The sequence below is a fragment of the Poecilia formosa genome, unplaced genomic scaffold (genome assembly GCF_000485575.1).
Source record: "Poecilia formosa unplaced genomic scaffold, Poecilia_formosa-5.1.2 Scaffold427, whole genome shotgun sequence".
Taxonomy (NCBI): Eukaryota; Metazoa; Chordata; class Actinopteri; order Cyprinodontiformes; family Poeciliidae; genus Poecilia; species Poecilia formosa.
Window position 1 is genome coordinate 224,903 of NW_006800366.1, and position 15,290 is coordinate 240,192.

Consider the following 15,290-nt stretch of genomic DNA (forward strand, 5'->3'; position numbering starts at 1 on the left):
AAAAAAAAAAAAAAAAAAAAATGGAAAAAGAGCTGAAGCTACATTGTAAAAAACAAAATGACTAATGGAACTAAAATGTCCTTCATATATGAAACTATGAATCTTGTGACAAAAAATTCATAAGGAACACTCTGTCATGGACAAAAGGACTCTTTGTCTTTTCTCTCTGTTTTATCTGCTCACATGCACACGGCTGCATGCTGACACAGCCATAACATTTTATACTGGTGATAGTCAAACAAAAACAAAACCTGATTAAAGCAGGTCAACACCTTGGAGAGGGAGCAGAAAGAGGAGAAAATAAAGCTGAACTCTACAATCTTTGCTTCACTTGGTGTCTCCTCTAAGCTGAGCTGAGTGGAGCCCAGCGCTGGACAGAGAACGTCACTCTGAATCTGCTAGGATTTCGATGACCTGTAACATTTGATCAGTTTCTGCATTAAAGCCTGTTTCATACTTAAACAAAGCTCATTATTTCTGGACCTGGGTGGAGCACAGTGGGGGAAATGGGTGAACTACAACAACTCTGACATCAGTTTTCTTCCTCTCTACCTTGAGAAGAAAACATTTGTCATCATGATATCTCAGAAGAAAATGAGAACCAAACAGCTTTCTAATCCACTCCCACAAAAGAATTTAAAATATTAATTTCATAATTATGTATGAAGTTTTCCCTTTAATGACTCTCTTCAAAAGAAATTAAAAATAAATATCAATCCCTGCACCTTTTGTGAGTGAGATTTTAAGACAATACATCTTTTTTCAATAGCAACTTCATTCATGTTTTTAGAAAGATTTTTCAAAATTTATTACATATTTGCATTTTAATACAATAAAATTTGGTCTTCCAACAGTGGATGAAGAGTTAAAGATTATCCTCTGTCCAGGTTGGTTGGTAATGTGTGAGGTTCTAGAAGAGTCAGTGAGTTGAAATCATTGATCCCATTTATTAAGGGCAAAATGCAGCACTGGTTCATCGCCATGTTTCTTTATCGGACAACACAGCAAAAATAGTTTCTGATTCCTTCTGTAAGTTTTTATCTTAGCTACACCTTAAAGAGGGCGATCCCTACTGTGTCTTCCGTTAGCCTTACGTTTGTGTGTGTGTGTGTGTGTGTGTGTGTGTGTGTGTGTGTGTGTGTGTGTGTGTGTGTGTGTATACATGAGCATGGAAGCAGCTAAAAGAGATGGAGGAAAACACAAAATTATTTATTACTACCAGCCCCCCCAATGGGGTGGCACAGATACCATCCCACCAGAATCACTAAGTTTGGTGCATGTGGATGCTAAGCTAAAATATGGCGGACCGTTCTTTCAAGTCGTCACATTGTGCTGTGGCCCCCCCACACAGAACGACATGTCTCCAGTAACGGCCCGCAGACCTCAGTGTTGCAAAACCCTGGACACGTCCCACAAAGCTAAGCTAATGTGAGACTAAGATTGAAGTCATTAAACGTAACAATGAACATGGATGAAACCAATGAAAACATACTAAATTCAGCATGATTCTCAAATAAAGTCTATCAAACATGATAAAAATATTGCTAATTTAAATGGAAAAAGGAAATGGAGAAGTAAAGTAGCACCTGTGGAGGAAAAACCCATCAGTACAGCAAAATGAGCATGCAAGGTAACGTAAGATCAGTTCATATGTCGAACCTCTCTATCACACTATAATGAGCAACACCACCTAGTCAAACTAATCCTAAAAGCCTTAGAAAATGGTTTAATTACAATAAAATAATAAAACATAACATAAAAACTGTACAGTAAAATAAAAAATTACATAAAACCTCCAGTAAAACCCTCAGGATAAAAAGTTAAATCTTAAAAACGGACGAAGCTGGAAAAGTGTGAAAACTGCGAGGGTCCAATCCCGTGGCTTCTCTCGGGCCGGCTGGATTGAACTCAGCGGGTGATTGGTTCATTTGCTGGGGGGCGTGGCTAGAGACGAGTCATCCTCCGGATCGCAGTCTGAGGAGCGTTAGTTTTTAAATGTCCATCATTTAATTGACACAGGTAAAAAGAATCTAATTTGATGAAATGTTGATCCAATGTTATTCACACAAGCTTTTAGTTAAATGTTCTACTTTTGACTCTATTAGCTGCTTTAGAAGGCGCTTTATAAATAAACTTTACTTACTTACTTAACAGCAGACTGCACCATTTAAATCATGGAAAGTCCACCAATGAAAAAATCAAAACTACTAAACAATGCAAAACCTGCAGTGATTCAGACTCAGGGTTCAGTCCAGATCGGTTCCGGATGAGATCAAAAAAATCCAGGCATGAGTTTACAACACAGCAAACAGGTTTTTATTGAACCGAACAGAGGAGGTGAACTCACACAGACCGGCTGATGCTGGAAGTAGAAAAACTAATACAGAAAATACAAGCGGCTGCAGTTCTTCCGCTGTCCGCCAGGTGGTGCTGCAGGAACACAGCAGCAGCCTTCCTGCAACCAGGTTAAAACTAACAGTTCCCAACTTCATCAAAACTTCATCAGAACTTCTTCATCCTCTGACAGAACCAGTGATCGAGTCGCTGCAGGAACATCTAGGGAGCACAGCTGGATTCAATTCAACACTGAGATATGAAAAACCCTTCACAATAAAAGTCATAATACAACCACTGATACTTTCATAATAAAAGCTCGAAAAGATCTGAACGTATTCATCACAACGTAAAACAGAATAAATTAATATGAAGTTTAAGAGAATCTGTACTTATCAAAGTAAAATCAGTTTAAACTCGGCGTATATTTGCTTTATTTATTTTACAGCTTTAAGCAGATAAACTGACTCATGATGGATTTATCTCACATTCATAAAAACTGATTAACTTAAATAAAATGCAGATCTGATCCGGTTCTGTTTTTACAAGATTCTAGTTGGCTCCTTCACAATGAAAGCCTGGAGTTCTCAGTCTACACCTGGAAGAGGAGCCAGGTGCGTCCATGAGGCTGAGCACCTGATTGGTCAGTGTTTATGACATCACTTCCTGTCTGTTCTCAGAGGGCGTTTCCTCCTCTGTGTCATTCCTCTTCTTCTCTGGTGATTCTCAGGCCGTTGGCCCCGCCCCCCGGCCTTCCAGCATCCTTTGCGAGCGGGGACGGACCGGGTCTTGGCACGGACCCGGGCAGTGGGCGCTTGGCGGCGGAAGGCCACGGTGGCGGGCGGAGCTTGGCGGAGACGCAGCAGGGGCTATGGCCGGCGGAGGACAGCGTTTGCTGGCTGCCGTTCAGGAAGGACGAGGCGTTTGACCCTTGCTGGCAGCGGTAGTTGTAGTACGCCTGCCATCCCTGGCGCTTGCTCTTCCAGCGGCAGCGCAGGATGCGGATGAAGGCCTGCGGGCGGAGCAGAGCGGTGAGGAAGACTGCGGGGAGGGGAGGAGCTTCGCAGGGCCTTACCTGTTTGAACTCGCGGCTGTAGCAGGGGTAGATGATGGGGTTCAGGCAGCTGTTGAAGTATCCCAACCAGAAGATGACCTTGAAGAGGGTCTCTGGAGGTCGGAGGCTGCTGTTGAACGAGCCTGAGGACGAACAGAGAAGAAGATCAGAGTTTCTAACGAGGCGACGCTCGTTAAGGAACAACCCAATTAAACAGCAAGTAGTCTGAACTCGGAGAAAACATATTAATGTTCATTTATCAAAGTCATATTTTTACCATATTTATTTATAAAAGTCAGTTTAAAGCTAAATATTTACCTAGCTCACTAGTAAATTATTTAGTCTGAAGCTAAATAGTTAGCAGAAAGTGAGACAGGAGAAGATAAAGGAACAATGGAGGATATAAATGTTTTTATTTATATTTAATTAGGGATGCACAGACTCACTTTTTTCACTTCTGATATTGATATTTGAGGGTTAGTATCGGTGATGTGGGTCTGATACAGAAAAACAGATGATTTCACTTAAAATGTTTCTTTAAAAAAAACAATGACATAAATGTCCTGAATTACACATTAATTTAATAACTGCATCAGCACAGCTCATCATAACACCAACAGCTCCACTAACTGGTCAAACATGTAAAACAACTTTAATTTGTTCAGTCAGAGCAAGTAAGAGAATAACAGCCAATAGAAAATAACAATAGGTTGACTGTCTTTGTCAAACATGTCAAAAACAAACTTCAACAAACCTTTCAAACGGTTCAGAAAGTGCAGGTAGAAATGCTACATATAATGTTTAACGTCTTTAATTTTAATTTTAAAAAACTGGCCAGTCAGAAACTGTTCTACAAACCCTTCTGATAACGCTGTGAATAATTTAGCTTTAGTGTAATTTTACCATTTAAAATGAAAAATAAAAACCAAACTGCCGAAACTCATTGGAGTCTCAGCTCCGCCTCTGAAGGAAAGCTTCCTCGTCTTCCTCGGCTCGTCCTAGAGCTCGCGCTGATGATCCGCTGATGATCCTCTGATGAGCCACTGCGTGTCCCTGGATCATCCTGGACTTAAGCAGGATCAGGTTCTGGATCAGCCCGGCTCCTCAGCAGGTGGATTAGCGCCGCTGCTCATGGACTTGTAAGGCCATCCTGTGCCTGAGGCTCTGATCTCTGACTATATATGAAGAGTTTCCCGGCTGAACCAGACGTTGGAGCCATGTGACACCTGCCCGCCGTGCAGCAGTCCCAGGAAAACTCATCTTTCCAAGTTTGGAGATCCTCCTCCAAACCGGCAGCAGGACTTATTTTGGTTGGAGGCGAGGGAAGTTTTGGGTTCCTGCCACGTCGTCCGGCGGTTCCCAGGAGCTTCTGGAGGAATTCAGCTGGTTTCAGACCAGTTAGACGGACTCTGAAGTGGTTTCTGGCTGCTGAGAAGAAAAACCCTCAATAAAACCAACGATGAGACGTCTGGGTTGCTAGGAAACCAGAGAAGACGCTCCAGATGCTGCCTGATGGATGGAAAGCAGGTTTCAGTGGGACAGCTGGACTGAACGGAGGAGCTGGACTCAGAGTTTCACCTGGAACCTTTGTTTTCATTTGTTTCTGGTACGCCCGTATTTCTCACGCACATCCGCCAACAGCAGTGATGGAGGATGAAGCGGCTTCTCTTAATTTTAGTTTCTGCTTCTAAACGATCTGATTAGAACAAACTATTGTTGTGTTCAAGTTGTGCTAAAAGCACAAAGCGATGCTAGCCTAAAGTAGCATCTCAATGCTAAACATGTAGCAGCTAATGCTAATGTTAGCATCCACAGCCCTGATTTCCAAAGAAGCTCCATTTGTTGTTGAGCTCATACAGCTGTTTATTCAATAATTTAGCAGCAAAAAGGTTTTATGAATTGAAAATGTTGCTGATTTTGTCAATATATGGTTTGATTAACATTTGATTATTAATTACAGAGGCTGGAATTAATGCTCTTAAAAATAAAAACGTCAAACCCTAATAAAAATATATTTCTGAACCTAGTATCCAGATTAATTCAAAGCTACAGAAAATTAAAGATTGAATTAGTTTGGAGTTTACCTTTTAGTTAAAGTTTCAAAGTAATGAAATTAATTAAAATGTTTTTAGAAATATCCGATTTTTAAAATAATAATCCTAAATAACCTAACTCACTTTATTGTTTCTGATCTCAGACTAAAAGTTAAATGACTCTTTCAAGAAAACTTAATATGTATTTTAAATGTAATAATATAAACTAAGCTGAATTTAAGGAAATACAAAACATTATTAACGGTTTCATTTGCTCCTTTGTTCCCTGTAATTCCTGGATCTGAAGGTCAGATTCTGCAGGTGTAAATGCAGCTGCTCTGCTGCAGCAGCTTTAATGCAACACTGCAGCGCTTCCTGTGAGGACGCAGTGCAGATCATGACTCAGCAGAGAGACGAGTCCCTGAGTGGACTGTCTTCATCACCATCATCAGCCTGTTGGACAGCCTGAAAATGGAAACTCAGCCTGAGACAAACTTCCCACATTACTGAAGAGAAAACTGGAAGCTGGTCTGGTGTCAGATAACTGGGTCGAGCCCACAGGTCCAGCTGCAGGTCCTATGAAACTGAGTTTACTCTAGATGTTGAAGCCGCCATGTTTTAGAGTCCAGAGGAACTGGACCGGGTTCAGAGTCAAATCAACTAAACCCTTTGAGCAACCTGTTCCCCTCTTGGCCTGTGGGGGCGTTGCACCAAGAACCACTGAAGGAAACGACATAAAAACCTCTGAAGACACTGAGCGAAACTTCCTTCTTCACCAAATGGAAAGAAAAATAGAGGCGTCAGATTTTAGCGGTTGGAGGATTTCTCTTTATTCTTTGGCTTTAATCAAAGGCTCATGGTCTTTAGACCTTGAGCCATTTCTCCTGTTAGCGCCAGGCTAGCATATTAGCTTTGGTTGTATTTACCCAGAATCCCCTGTGCTGTTGTCCACTTCCTGCTTTTGGAGCAGTCTCCGATCTGCTTGGCGTTCACATTCCAACCGAAACAGAGTTCACTTCAATCGAACCCAGACCAAGACTTGGGAGACCAGAGGTCAGAGGTCAATTAGCATTCACACCTCCTCAACCAAACCAGACCTTACAGGCAAACGGACTGGAGTGAGATTAAAGCGGACAAAACAGGGCTGGTGGAAAATGTTCAGTTTGGATCCAGTTCATTTAAAGACTTAAAACTTTGGTAATCAGTTTGTTGAAATGAAAAACAAAACAGATGATTAGAATAATCTGTAGCTCCTGGTTTGGGTTTATTAAATCCTCCTCAGTACTCAGCTGATCCATGTGGCAGCACAGATCTCACAGACTGTATACAAACTGCTTCCTGTCTGCTGGGATTGGATGGATCTGGAGTGATAAACTTTCATGATGTGGGAAACAAACTTCCTGGTGAGGAAACTGGACCCGTTTCAGGATTTTTTCTGTGAAAGTTGGTGAGCTGCAGCTGAAACTATTCCAGACATTCAGCATCAGTCGGCTCCTTTCGGGGTAAAAATGGATCTGGTTTTATCCTGGAAACACGGCGAGGCCTGCTGAGAGAATCATGGGCCCATAGCTAACCACTAACAGCTAGCAGTGCAGAACCAGAGGAGATGATGTTTGCTCAAGATTGATGGGAGGCGGCGTGTCGGTCTGATTTTCAGCTGGACTTCTTGTTTCTCCTCTAATGAAGTGGCTCAGTTGTGCTGTGATGGGTTCTGACCCAGAAACAGATGTGTTGAAGTGATAAAATAACATCCCACCTCTGATAAGAATCTCATTAAATACGTTCTAATGTTTACTCTACTTTGACTTTTACTTCTAAAGGTTTTTAAAAGCTGAAGCATTTTTTGTCTGCTAAAAATGATCTGAAGCAGAAATGGTAGAGAAATAAAAGATCTTTGATGGATGATCTGTTGAAGAAACTTCAGCCTTTTTTAATCTAAACGATATTGAAGAAGCGTTGGTCCATCACTGAGACGATTGGGTCAACAGAACCAGTTCAGACTGCATCAGGCTGACATCAGCCAACACCTCTGCAGACCCCACACATACTGGACACGAACTGTTTGTTTTAGATAAACCAATCAGCAGCACTGTGTGGACTTACTGATGGGCAGAACCAGGAAGAAGGGCAGCCAGCAGAGGATGAACATGCCCACCACCACCCCCAGCGTCTTGGCAGCTTTCTTCTCTCGTGAGAACTTGAGCAGCTTGACGGTGAGGGCGCCTCGGCCGGCCGAGGCTCCGCCCCCTGCGGCCTTGGCGGGAGGGCAGAGGTCGTGGATCTGCTGGTTCCGGCAGTGGATCCTGAGGGTGAGCTCGTTGGAGTCCTCAGCGCGGTCCCTCATCATGCCGGCCTCCAGGTTCCTGGTGGTGCGCTTGGCCACCACGTAGACACGGCAGTACATGGCCAGGATGACGGCCAGCGGGATGTAGAAGGAGCCCAGCGATGAGAACAGGGCGTAGAACGGCTCCTCCGTGATCACACACACTGTGTCATCCTGCACACACACACAGCAGAGCTTCAGCCTGACCTTTCACCTCTCAACACCCTGGAGAACACCTGCTGCTGGTTTTCACACTCTGAGGACAAGCATCTAAATAAACATCAGTAGTATAAAAGTATAAAAATTAAACATAATTTAATGCCTTTTTCATATCTAAAATAAGTTGTTAAATAAAAAATCTGCAGAATGAGAAGGGATTTTTTTTTTTACAGTTAATTGTCAGAATAATTGATTACAAAACTAACCATTAGAAGCAGCCCGAATGTATAATTTTGACCCTGTTTAGATTATTTGAATCCAGTAATCTAAATTAATGCACAGCGTTCCTGTTAAACTGCATCATCAACTAACTGAGGATGAAGAGCAGATCCAGGAAATCCTTAAAGGCCCAGAATAATCTGAGCTTCAGGTCAGGATGAGAGGAGATGAGTCACCTGGTTTCCTTCATCAATCACAGAAATATCAATGAGATCATCAACTAATTATCAGCAACCCGGATTCAGAGACTCCTTCAGTTACAATAAACACAAAATGAGACGTTACCAAACGGAAAATATCATCAGTAAAACGATCAGTTTTTACTGATCTCCAGGTTTTTGAGATAAAAAAATCTGATTTGATAAGGATGAAGGTGGGTGGAAGACTGAAGCTTCTGTTTCTGACCCACAGATGAATTCAGAGACGGATGAACAGACGGAGAACCGTCTGCTGATGATCCACGAACAGATTCTGGGAACTAGTTCATCTGCTGCTAAAAGAACCTGAACCGTCTGGAACTGAAATGAGTCAAAACTCACCAACACAGGTAGAAATACAGATAATAACTAACCCTGACAGAGCAACACTGTCAGTGTTAATAACTAATACAGAGAGATAAAGAGATAATATTTAATCCTAAAGTAATATAAAGTAATATACTGAACAACCAGGAGAATTAGCTCCTGGTTTCTGTTTCAACTCAACAGGTTAGAACAGCATTTAACGTTAGAAATATTATTTCCTACAGTTCATTGTCTTACTTAAATGTTAATATAATTTATTAATCTCATTTAAAAGATTAATGTGTACAATATGAGGAAAATAATGATGAAAATGGTAAAAGCAGATATTAACCTCACAGTGAAGTTTTCATCTGTTTATATTTTTATTAATGTTTTTTCTGTTTCTGTTAAATGATAGATAATCTTGCTCTTTAACTTGTTTTTGATCATATAGTTTCATCCTTTACTGTTTGCGTTTCCAGGTTGATAATATTGCAGGATGTTTATATAAACTTATTCTTGTTCGTACTGATTTGACCTGATTCTTCTGGCTGGTGGTAATGTTCATGTTTCAGAGCGACGCAGCCTGAATCCAGACATAATCTGAGGAGAAATTAGGGTGATGATACAGAGGCCCTCCAGCCTTCACTACAGAGTAACCATGACAACCAGAGAAACAGGGAAAAGCTGCTCAGAATTTATAAATAAAGACTTTCCCATTAATCATTTTAAACAAGCCATTTTTATAAAATACATCAATAAAAAGTGATTTTTTTTTCTAAAATGAGATCCTGTGTTTATCATTTTATCAGCTTCTGAGGCTCCAGGTGTATGAATATTTATGGGCTCATCTGTTTTTCTCTGTGCAGCAATGAAAATCCCCACCTTGAGTTGGAACCCTGAAAACATCTAAAGGATAAACTCTGTAAACGTGGTGATGAATTGAGGTGATAAAACAGCTAACAGAGTCTGGCCTCTGGTCATAATTCAGTTTTTATTCTGAATTGTCTGAACGAGGCAGAAATGAAAACAGCTGATCCCGTCTGAGGAGGAAAAAGCAACTAAATGATTTGAGTCTTCAGCTGTGGAGAAAATCTCAGTTCAGTCTAATATTTAACTCAGTTCCCAGAGAATGAATGAACTCTTTGTTTTTCAGACGCCGTTTGCTAAAATGAGATGAAAACATGATGAGCCAATGTGACTGTGTGACCACCCAGAGTGACGTGTGTGTTGGATTATTTCAGCTCATCTCTCTGTGGAAACAAAGTTTCCCTGAACGCCTCGACGCTCCGAGCCTTAGAGGTCAGAACTGACCGTCCATCAGACGAATGAAAGAGCAACACACTCGCAGCAAATATAAACATAAACATTAAAAAAAACATTCGTTATCTGGAAGTCTGGTCCACCATAAACTCCACCTGTGAATAAATCTATTAATCACCTTTTGAATCCAGTTATTAAATAATCTCAGTATTGAAGTTCTTCTTCTGAGGATATTTTTAGCTCTAAATATGGAGGTACATTTGTCTCAACAGTATTTAATCAAACGGAAACTAATCTCGATTTAAAAAAGTAAGTTGTGTGCAGAATGTGATAATAGTTTAAATTGGCTGCAGCATTCATATCATATACATACAGATCTGTTTACATCCATGATGGTCTCACATGACGGAAATAAACTGAGATGAATTCAGTAAATAGTTTCCTCTGGTTTCTGAAACTGGACCTGGAGCCCAAAAGTGTTTAATAAATATCTGAAGTTGTTCTTATTCTGTTCCAGCCAGACGATTCTGATCTGGTCCAAACGGGCCCAGTGTTACCTGTGATGGCGGCTGCTTCCAGCCAAGCAGCGGCCCGATGGAGATGACCAGCGCAAGGATCCAGACTCCCAGCATGGCCATCAGCGCGCGCCTCCTGGTGACCACCATGGGGTACTGCAGCGGGTAGCGCACGCCCACATAGCGGTCGATGGAGATGACGCAGAGCGACATGATGGAGGCCGTGCAGCACAGCACGTCCACCGCCGCCCAGATGTCACAGAAGATCCGACCAAAGACCCAGTAGCCCAGAACCTGCAGGAACCAGGAGGAACGTCAGAGAGACGGCCCCACCGCACCGTTCAGATTCACAGACTCACACACACAACGCTTCAGGGAAGTTCTGCTGGTTTTAAACCAGTCCCACTGGTTCTGTGGGATTGGTTCTGTGATCAGTCAGTATCTGAACTGGAACAAAGTTTTTATAGAATCCGTTAAACCTGAACAGAAAAAACATTCAGTTCAGCCTACATGGTGTGTGTGTGTGTGTGTGTGTGTGTGTGTGTGTGTGTGTGTGTGTGTGTGTGTTATGGCTGTGTGTGTCTTAGAGCTTAATTTTATTATCTTTCTTTAATAAAATGTCTCGTATGAAATGTCCATTTTGTGTGAATTTAAAACAAAGTTTCTACTGTACAGGCCTGTCAACATTAACATATTATCATGGACGATAAATCGTCCCAAATTATCGTGATAAACGATATTATTGTTGTTTTGAGACCATTTTCAAATTACATAAAAGGTAAGATCAAAGATCAATAAACTATAAAATCTAATAAACATTTAACACTGAGAGATCTGGAAGACATTTAAATATCCAAAATAAATAAACCAAACAACAGAAACAACAAATAAAATTAATTATTAAGTCTCTGTAAACAAACTTATCCTCCAAAAAAGAGAGATCTAGTTGAGACCAAAACACCAGTGAAAAGTTTTATTATCCGGTTTTTGGTAGAAAGAGAAACAACAAATCAAGGAAATGGAAACTATTGTATTAATTTTAATTTAACATGTTATTTATTGATTTACTGCTTTTTGCAACAGGTTTATTACTGTATGTTAAATGATGTAAAATAATTTTTTAACACTTAATGTTTTCTTCCTTTTAGTTCTGGATTTAGCTCCACGAACGTTCTGACCATATTTCCTGTCCCCCACAGCATGATGCTGCCACCACCGAAACAAACCAATCCTTGGTTCTTAAACTGAACAAACTTGAGCTTTTGGCCAGCCATGACAGCAAATGTTACTGGGAGATAAAATGTCACAGAAATTATCATAATAAATGATATTGAGACAATTTTTAACTAATATAATCATAAAATCAGAATAATGCAAGTAGCAACGCTCAACATTGGAACTGTTTAGTTATAGCAGATCCTGTTTTTACTAATCTGCAGTTACAGAGGGGGTCAAACGTGAGGAATCACTGCTGATGTTTCCTCTTCAGGATGAACAGGCGGCCATGTTGGCTGGAACAGAAACATTTACTGAGTTTGTTTCGGGGCTGGATTAAAAATGAACCATCTGGCCTGAAATAGAATAGAAAGGTGTGTGTGGATGTTCAGGTTGTGTGTTTCCTGCAGCTGGTCTTCATTACGCTGATTCTTTAAAACGAGTCAACAACTGTTTCCAAACAGAGCCGTTCTGTCTGCTGTCAGCTAATGGAATAATCTGATCTGCCGCTGAAGCTAAAAGTCATGAGGAAACACAAACAGCAGATATTTCACATTTTTACACAAACTGATTAAATCGCTTCAACTCAGATGTTTTCTGTTTTTACCTCTTTTATTTTCCTCCATCTGGGTGCAACTAATTATTAATATTAATGTTATTATTATTATAATTAATGTTATTATTACTGCATTTACAGTAACACTTCCCCCTACTATAGCATTATAAGTACCACCAACCATATTTTAGTATTTCTACAAACGCTGTATGTTTATGTTATTGTTCTAAAAGCTGCAAAATACATAAAATTATAATTATTATTGTAATATCAAAATATGCATCATCATAACAGCAAAGCATTGCTTGGATATAATATATGGCAGGCTGACATTTCAGCTGACATTTCCTTTCAACTTTCAGATAATGGTGAAGCATAACCATGGCAATGCTTTGTTTTACGACGGGAAGCAGCTGATTAGCATCTCTACAGCTAAAATAATTCCTGAACTTTGACCCTGAAGAGTCTTCCAGGGCCGATCACCTCCTCTCTAGTTGGAGTCTCCAGCATCTCCAACCAGAGAGGAGTGGCTGAAAGCAAAGGAGGCCGAGCAGCAGCTGATGACGTCAAAAAGGACATGCTAGTGTTAGCATGTTGTTACAGTCATTAGCCTGTTAGTCAGTAACAGTCTGCAGTCAGAGGCCTGTTTAGATCCGTAGTTAGACAGACTGCTACAGGAAGTCCTTCCAGCTCAGAGCATCACCATCAGCAGAGACTTAGTGAAACCAGTTATGATCAAATTTAGTTTCATTTTAGGATAAATGAAGGATTTATATAGATCTGTTTTTGTTCTATTGCTTTATTAATTTGGAGCCATTTAAAAAGAAAAAACAAGCATAAAGAAAATATACACACATACAGATACAATCATCTGGTTGCCACTGTGATTTCAGATTTGGTCATTTTTCTATATCATACAGCTGAGAAATACTATTTGTTATGTGTTAAAGTATAAATAAAATATACTATACTTACATGTTTATTACAATATATTTTGAATTGATTTGAATTTAATTAAGGAATTTATTCCATGTTAAAATGCATTGCTATTTTAGATTTCCAGGTTGCTGTGCAGTCATAATTATTACACTTGTTGCATTTGCATTTATCTCACTAATATTAGCAACATGGTACAACAAATGCTGACATTTTCTGTGTCTTCATTATTATTATTATTATTATTATTATTATTATTATTATTATTATTATTATCATTATCATTAATGTTTTTTTCTTTTCTAATCTTGTTACTCAGCAACATAAAAAGGAAACCAAACAGTTGAGCTTAAAAGCAGAACTAAATATTGCTATTTTTCATCACTTTTTTTAGATGAAAACTATAATTTTACCAATTTATTCAATATAAAAATAACTTTTCCTACTTTCTGGATTTCGCTGGAGCTCTTCAGAGCGGAAAGTAAACAGGTATATAACCCATAATTATCAGCGACTGATCGATCAGGGTTCACTGACCTCCAGGGTGGCGGACACCGGCAGCACGGTGGTGCCCAGCAGCAGGTCCGCCATGGCCAGGTTGATGATGAAGTAGTTGGTGGGGGTCCGCAGGTGCCGGTTACAGACCACCGACAAGATTACCAGGATGTTCCCCACGATGGCGAACATGATGAAGGAGGCCAGCACCATGCCCACCGGCACCGCCCGGCTCAGGTCCAGTGGCGTGGCGGAGTCCGGCGGCCCGGTCCGGTTGGAGGAGGAGTTCTGGTGGAACAGGTCCGGCAGGGAGCCGTTAGTCCGCAGACTCATGCTGGGAAGCGGTCAGATGTTTAAATGGAAATGAACGTTCACTGCGGATAACACCGGGACTTACTTTGATCCAGTCAGTGGGGGAAACTCTTTAAATGTGTGTTAGAGTCCAAACCGCTCCGGTTCCGTTAGTTTATAAAGAGTTTTTAGATGAAAACTTGTGAAAAGAGAGAAATGACCGGCTCCTGGTTCTAGTTAAATCCCGGGCTGAGCTGGGCGCTCGTGCGGAGCTCGCTCGATTTGAGCAGGACGCGCGCGCTGTGCAGCAGCAGGTGGAGGCTCGGGTCCACTCGGGTCCATTCGGACTCCTTCGTGGGGTTTGGGGGTCTCCGGAGCGGCTGGCGGGCTCCTGCCGGCCCAGCGGAGCTCCTCCTCGGCTTGAGCTTTTGATTCAGGCGCAGGGAGAAGATCTGCGTCTCCTTTTATGGTCCAAGTGTTTAATGTGGGAAAGTTGGGAGAGATGAGGGGAAAAAAGGCAGAGACACTGAAACACACTCAGCTGCATCACTCCCTCCCAGAGGCAGAGTGGGACTCATCTGATCTGAAGATGCAGCTTCAATTTAAACCTGCAGCCATAAACTACAATGTTTTACTGGGATTTTATGTGACAGACCAAAACAAAGGGTCCACAGCTGTAACGATTGCTTTTCAATCTGAAAAGTGTGAACGGTCATGGTGGTATTGTAGGGACTGATGGATTGATCAACGATTGGGACGTTGTACCAAAACAGCAATTTGCAACCTTTACCATCCAAAGAAAAATTTCTGCACATAATGCAGCTGAATAAAAAAGTTAGAGCTATAAATTTTACATAACATAAAAAAAATAGATAAATGTTTACTTAATAAAATTGTAATTTGTCCCCCATTTTATCGCTATTTTTAGGTTGTTAAATAAAGAAAAACATCAAACATATCCAAAAAGAAGATGGATGCATTTTCTTCAAAGGGATGTTGATATTTGTGGAAAATATTTAATTAAAAATGGCATTAAAATATATCTTAAAAGCTACAACTGGTACTTTGAGTGTAATTTATTTGTGTAAATTCATGGCAATTGTTACTTAAAAGAACAAAACTAAAAAGAAAAAAGAAACCCTGCCTAAAACACACTCCATAGAGAATATAACATTTTGTGAATCCTCAGCAAAGCAGCAAAACGTGTGATTGATTCTTCCTGCTGAGTGCCAGTTTATGCCAGTTTCAGGAACAAAATGTTCCAATGTTTCACATCTTTAGTAAAAATTATTTCTTTCTTGTTTACGGTGGTTTGTATTTTATACTAAATCTAT

General features: G+C 40.6%; 1 protein-coding gene and 1 long non-coding RNA gene across 5 annotated transcripts; one reads left to right on the top strand and one right to left on the bottom strand.

Annotated features, from left to right (window-relative positions):
* Positions 1-2,293: 2,293 nt before the first annotated feature.
* On the bottom strand, positions 2,294-14,733 carry LOC103155418 (alpha-1A adrenergic receptor-like). Of its 3 annotated transcripts, none has more exons than XM_016663543.1 (5): positions 14,063-14,731; positions 13,708-13,953; positions 10,506-10,757; positions 7,525-7,918; positions 2,294-3,531 (listed from the first exon to the last, which is right to left on the bottom strand). In XM_016663543.1, exons 2-5 carry the CDS (start codon positions 13,876-13,878, stop codon positions 3,035-3,037), a joined length of 1,314 nt encoding a protein of 437 aa, XP_016519029.1. In that variant the 5' UTR covers positions 13,879-13,953; positions 14,063-14,731; the 3' UTR covers positions 2,294-3,034. The 3 variants fall into 3 exon arrangements, with proteins under 3 accessions (XP_016519029.1, XP_016519028.1, XP_016519027.1); XM_016663542.1 differs by having other exon boundaries at positions 2,294-3,346; positions 3,410-3,531; positions 13,708-14,728; XM_016663541.1 differs by having other exon boundaries at positions 13,708-14,733.
* LOC107833680 (uncharacterized) lies at positions 3,280-10,551 on the top strand. Of its 2 annotated transcripts, XR_001659454.1 has the most exons (5): positions 3,280-3,365; positions 8,594-8,729; positions 9,555-9,632; positions 9,842-9,987; positions 10,466-10,551. It is a non-coding gene; the product is annotated as an uncharacterized LOC107833680 (long non-coding RNA). The 2 variants fall into 2 exon arrangements; XR_001659453.1 differs by having other exon boundaries at positions 8,594-9,632.
* Positions 14,734-15,290: the final 557 nt, after the last annotated feature.

Bases quoted from the DNA above. Each gene is read 5' to 3' on its own strand.
- LOC103155418 (XM_016663541.1), bottom strand. From the start codon at position 13,998: ATGAGTCTGCGGACTAACGGCTCCCTGCCGGACCTGTTCCACCAGAAC. The intron at 7,919-10,505 runs GTAACACTGGGC...GTGTGTGTGCAG, and splicing joins GGAAGCAGCCGCCATCACAG to GATGACACAGTGTGTGTGAT. The intron at 3,532-7,524 runs GTAAGTCCACAC...GTTCGTCCTCAG, and splicing joins CTTCCTGGTTCTGCCCATCA to GCTCGTTCAACAGCAGCCTC.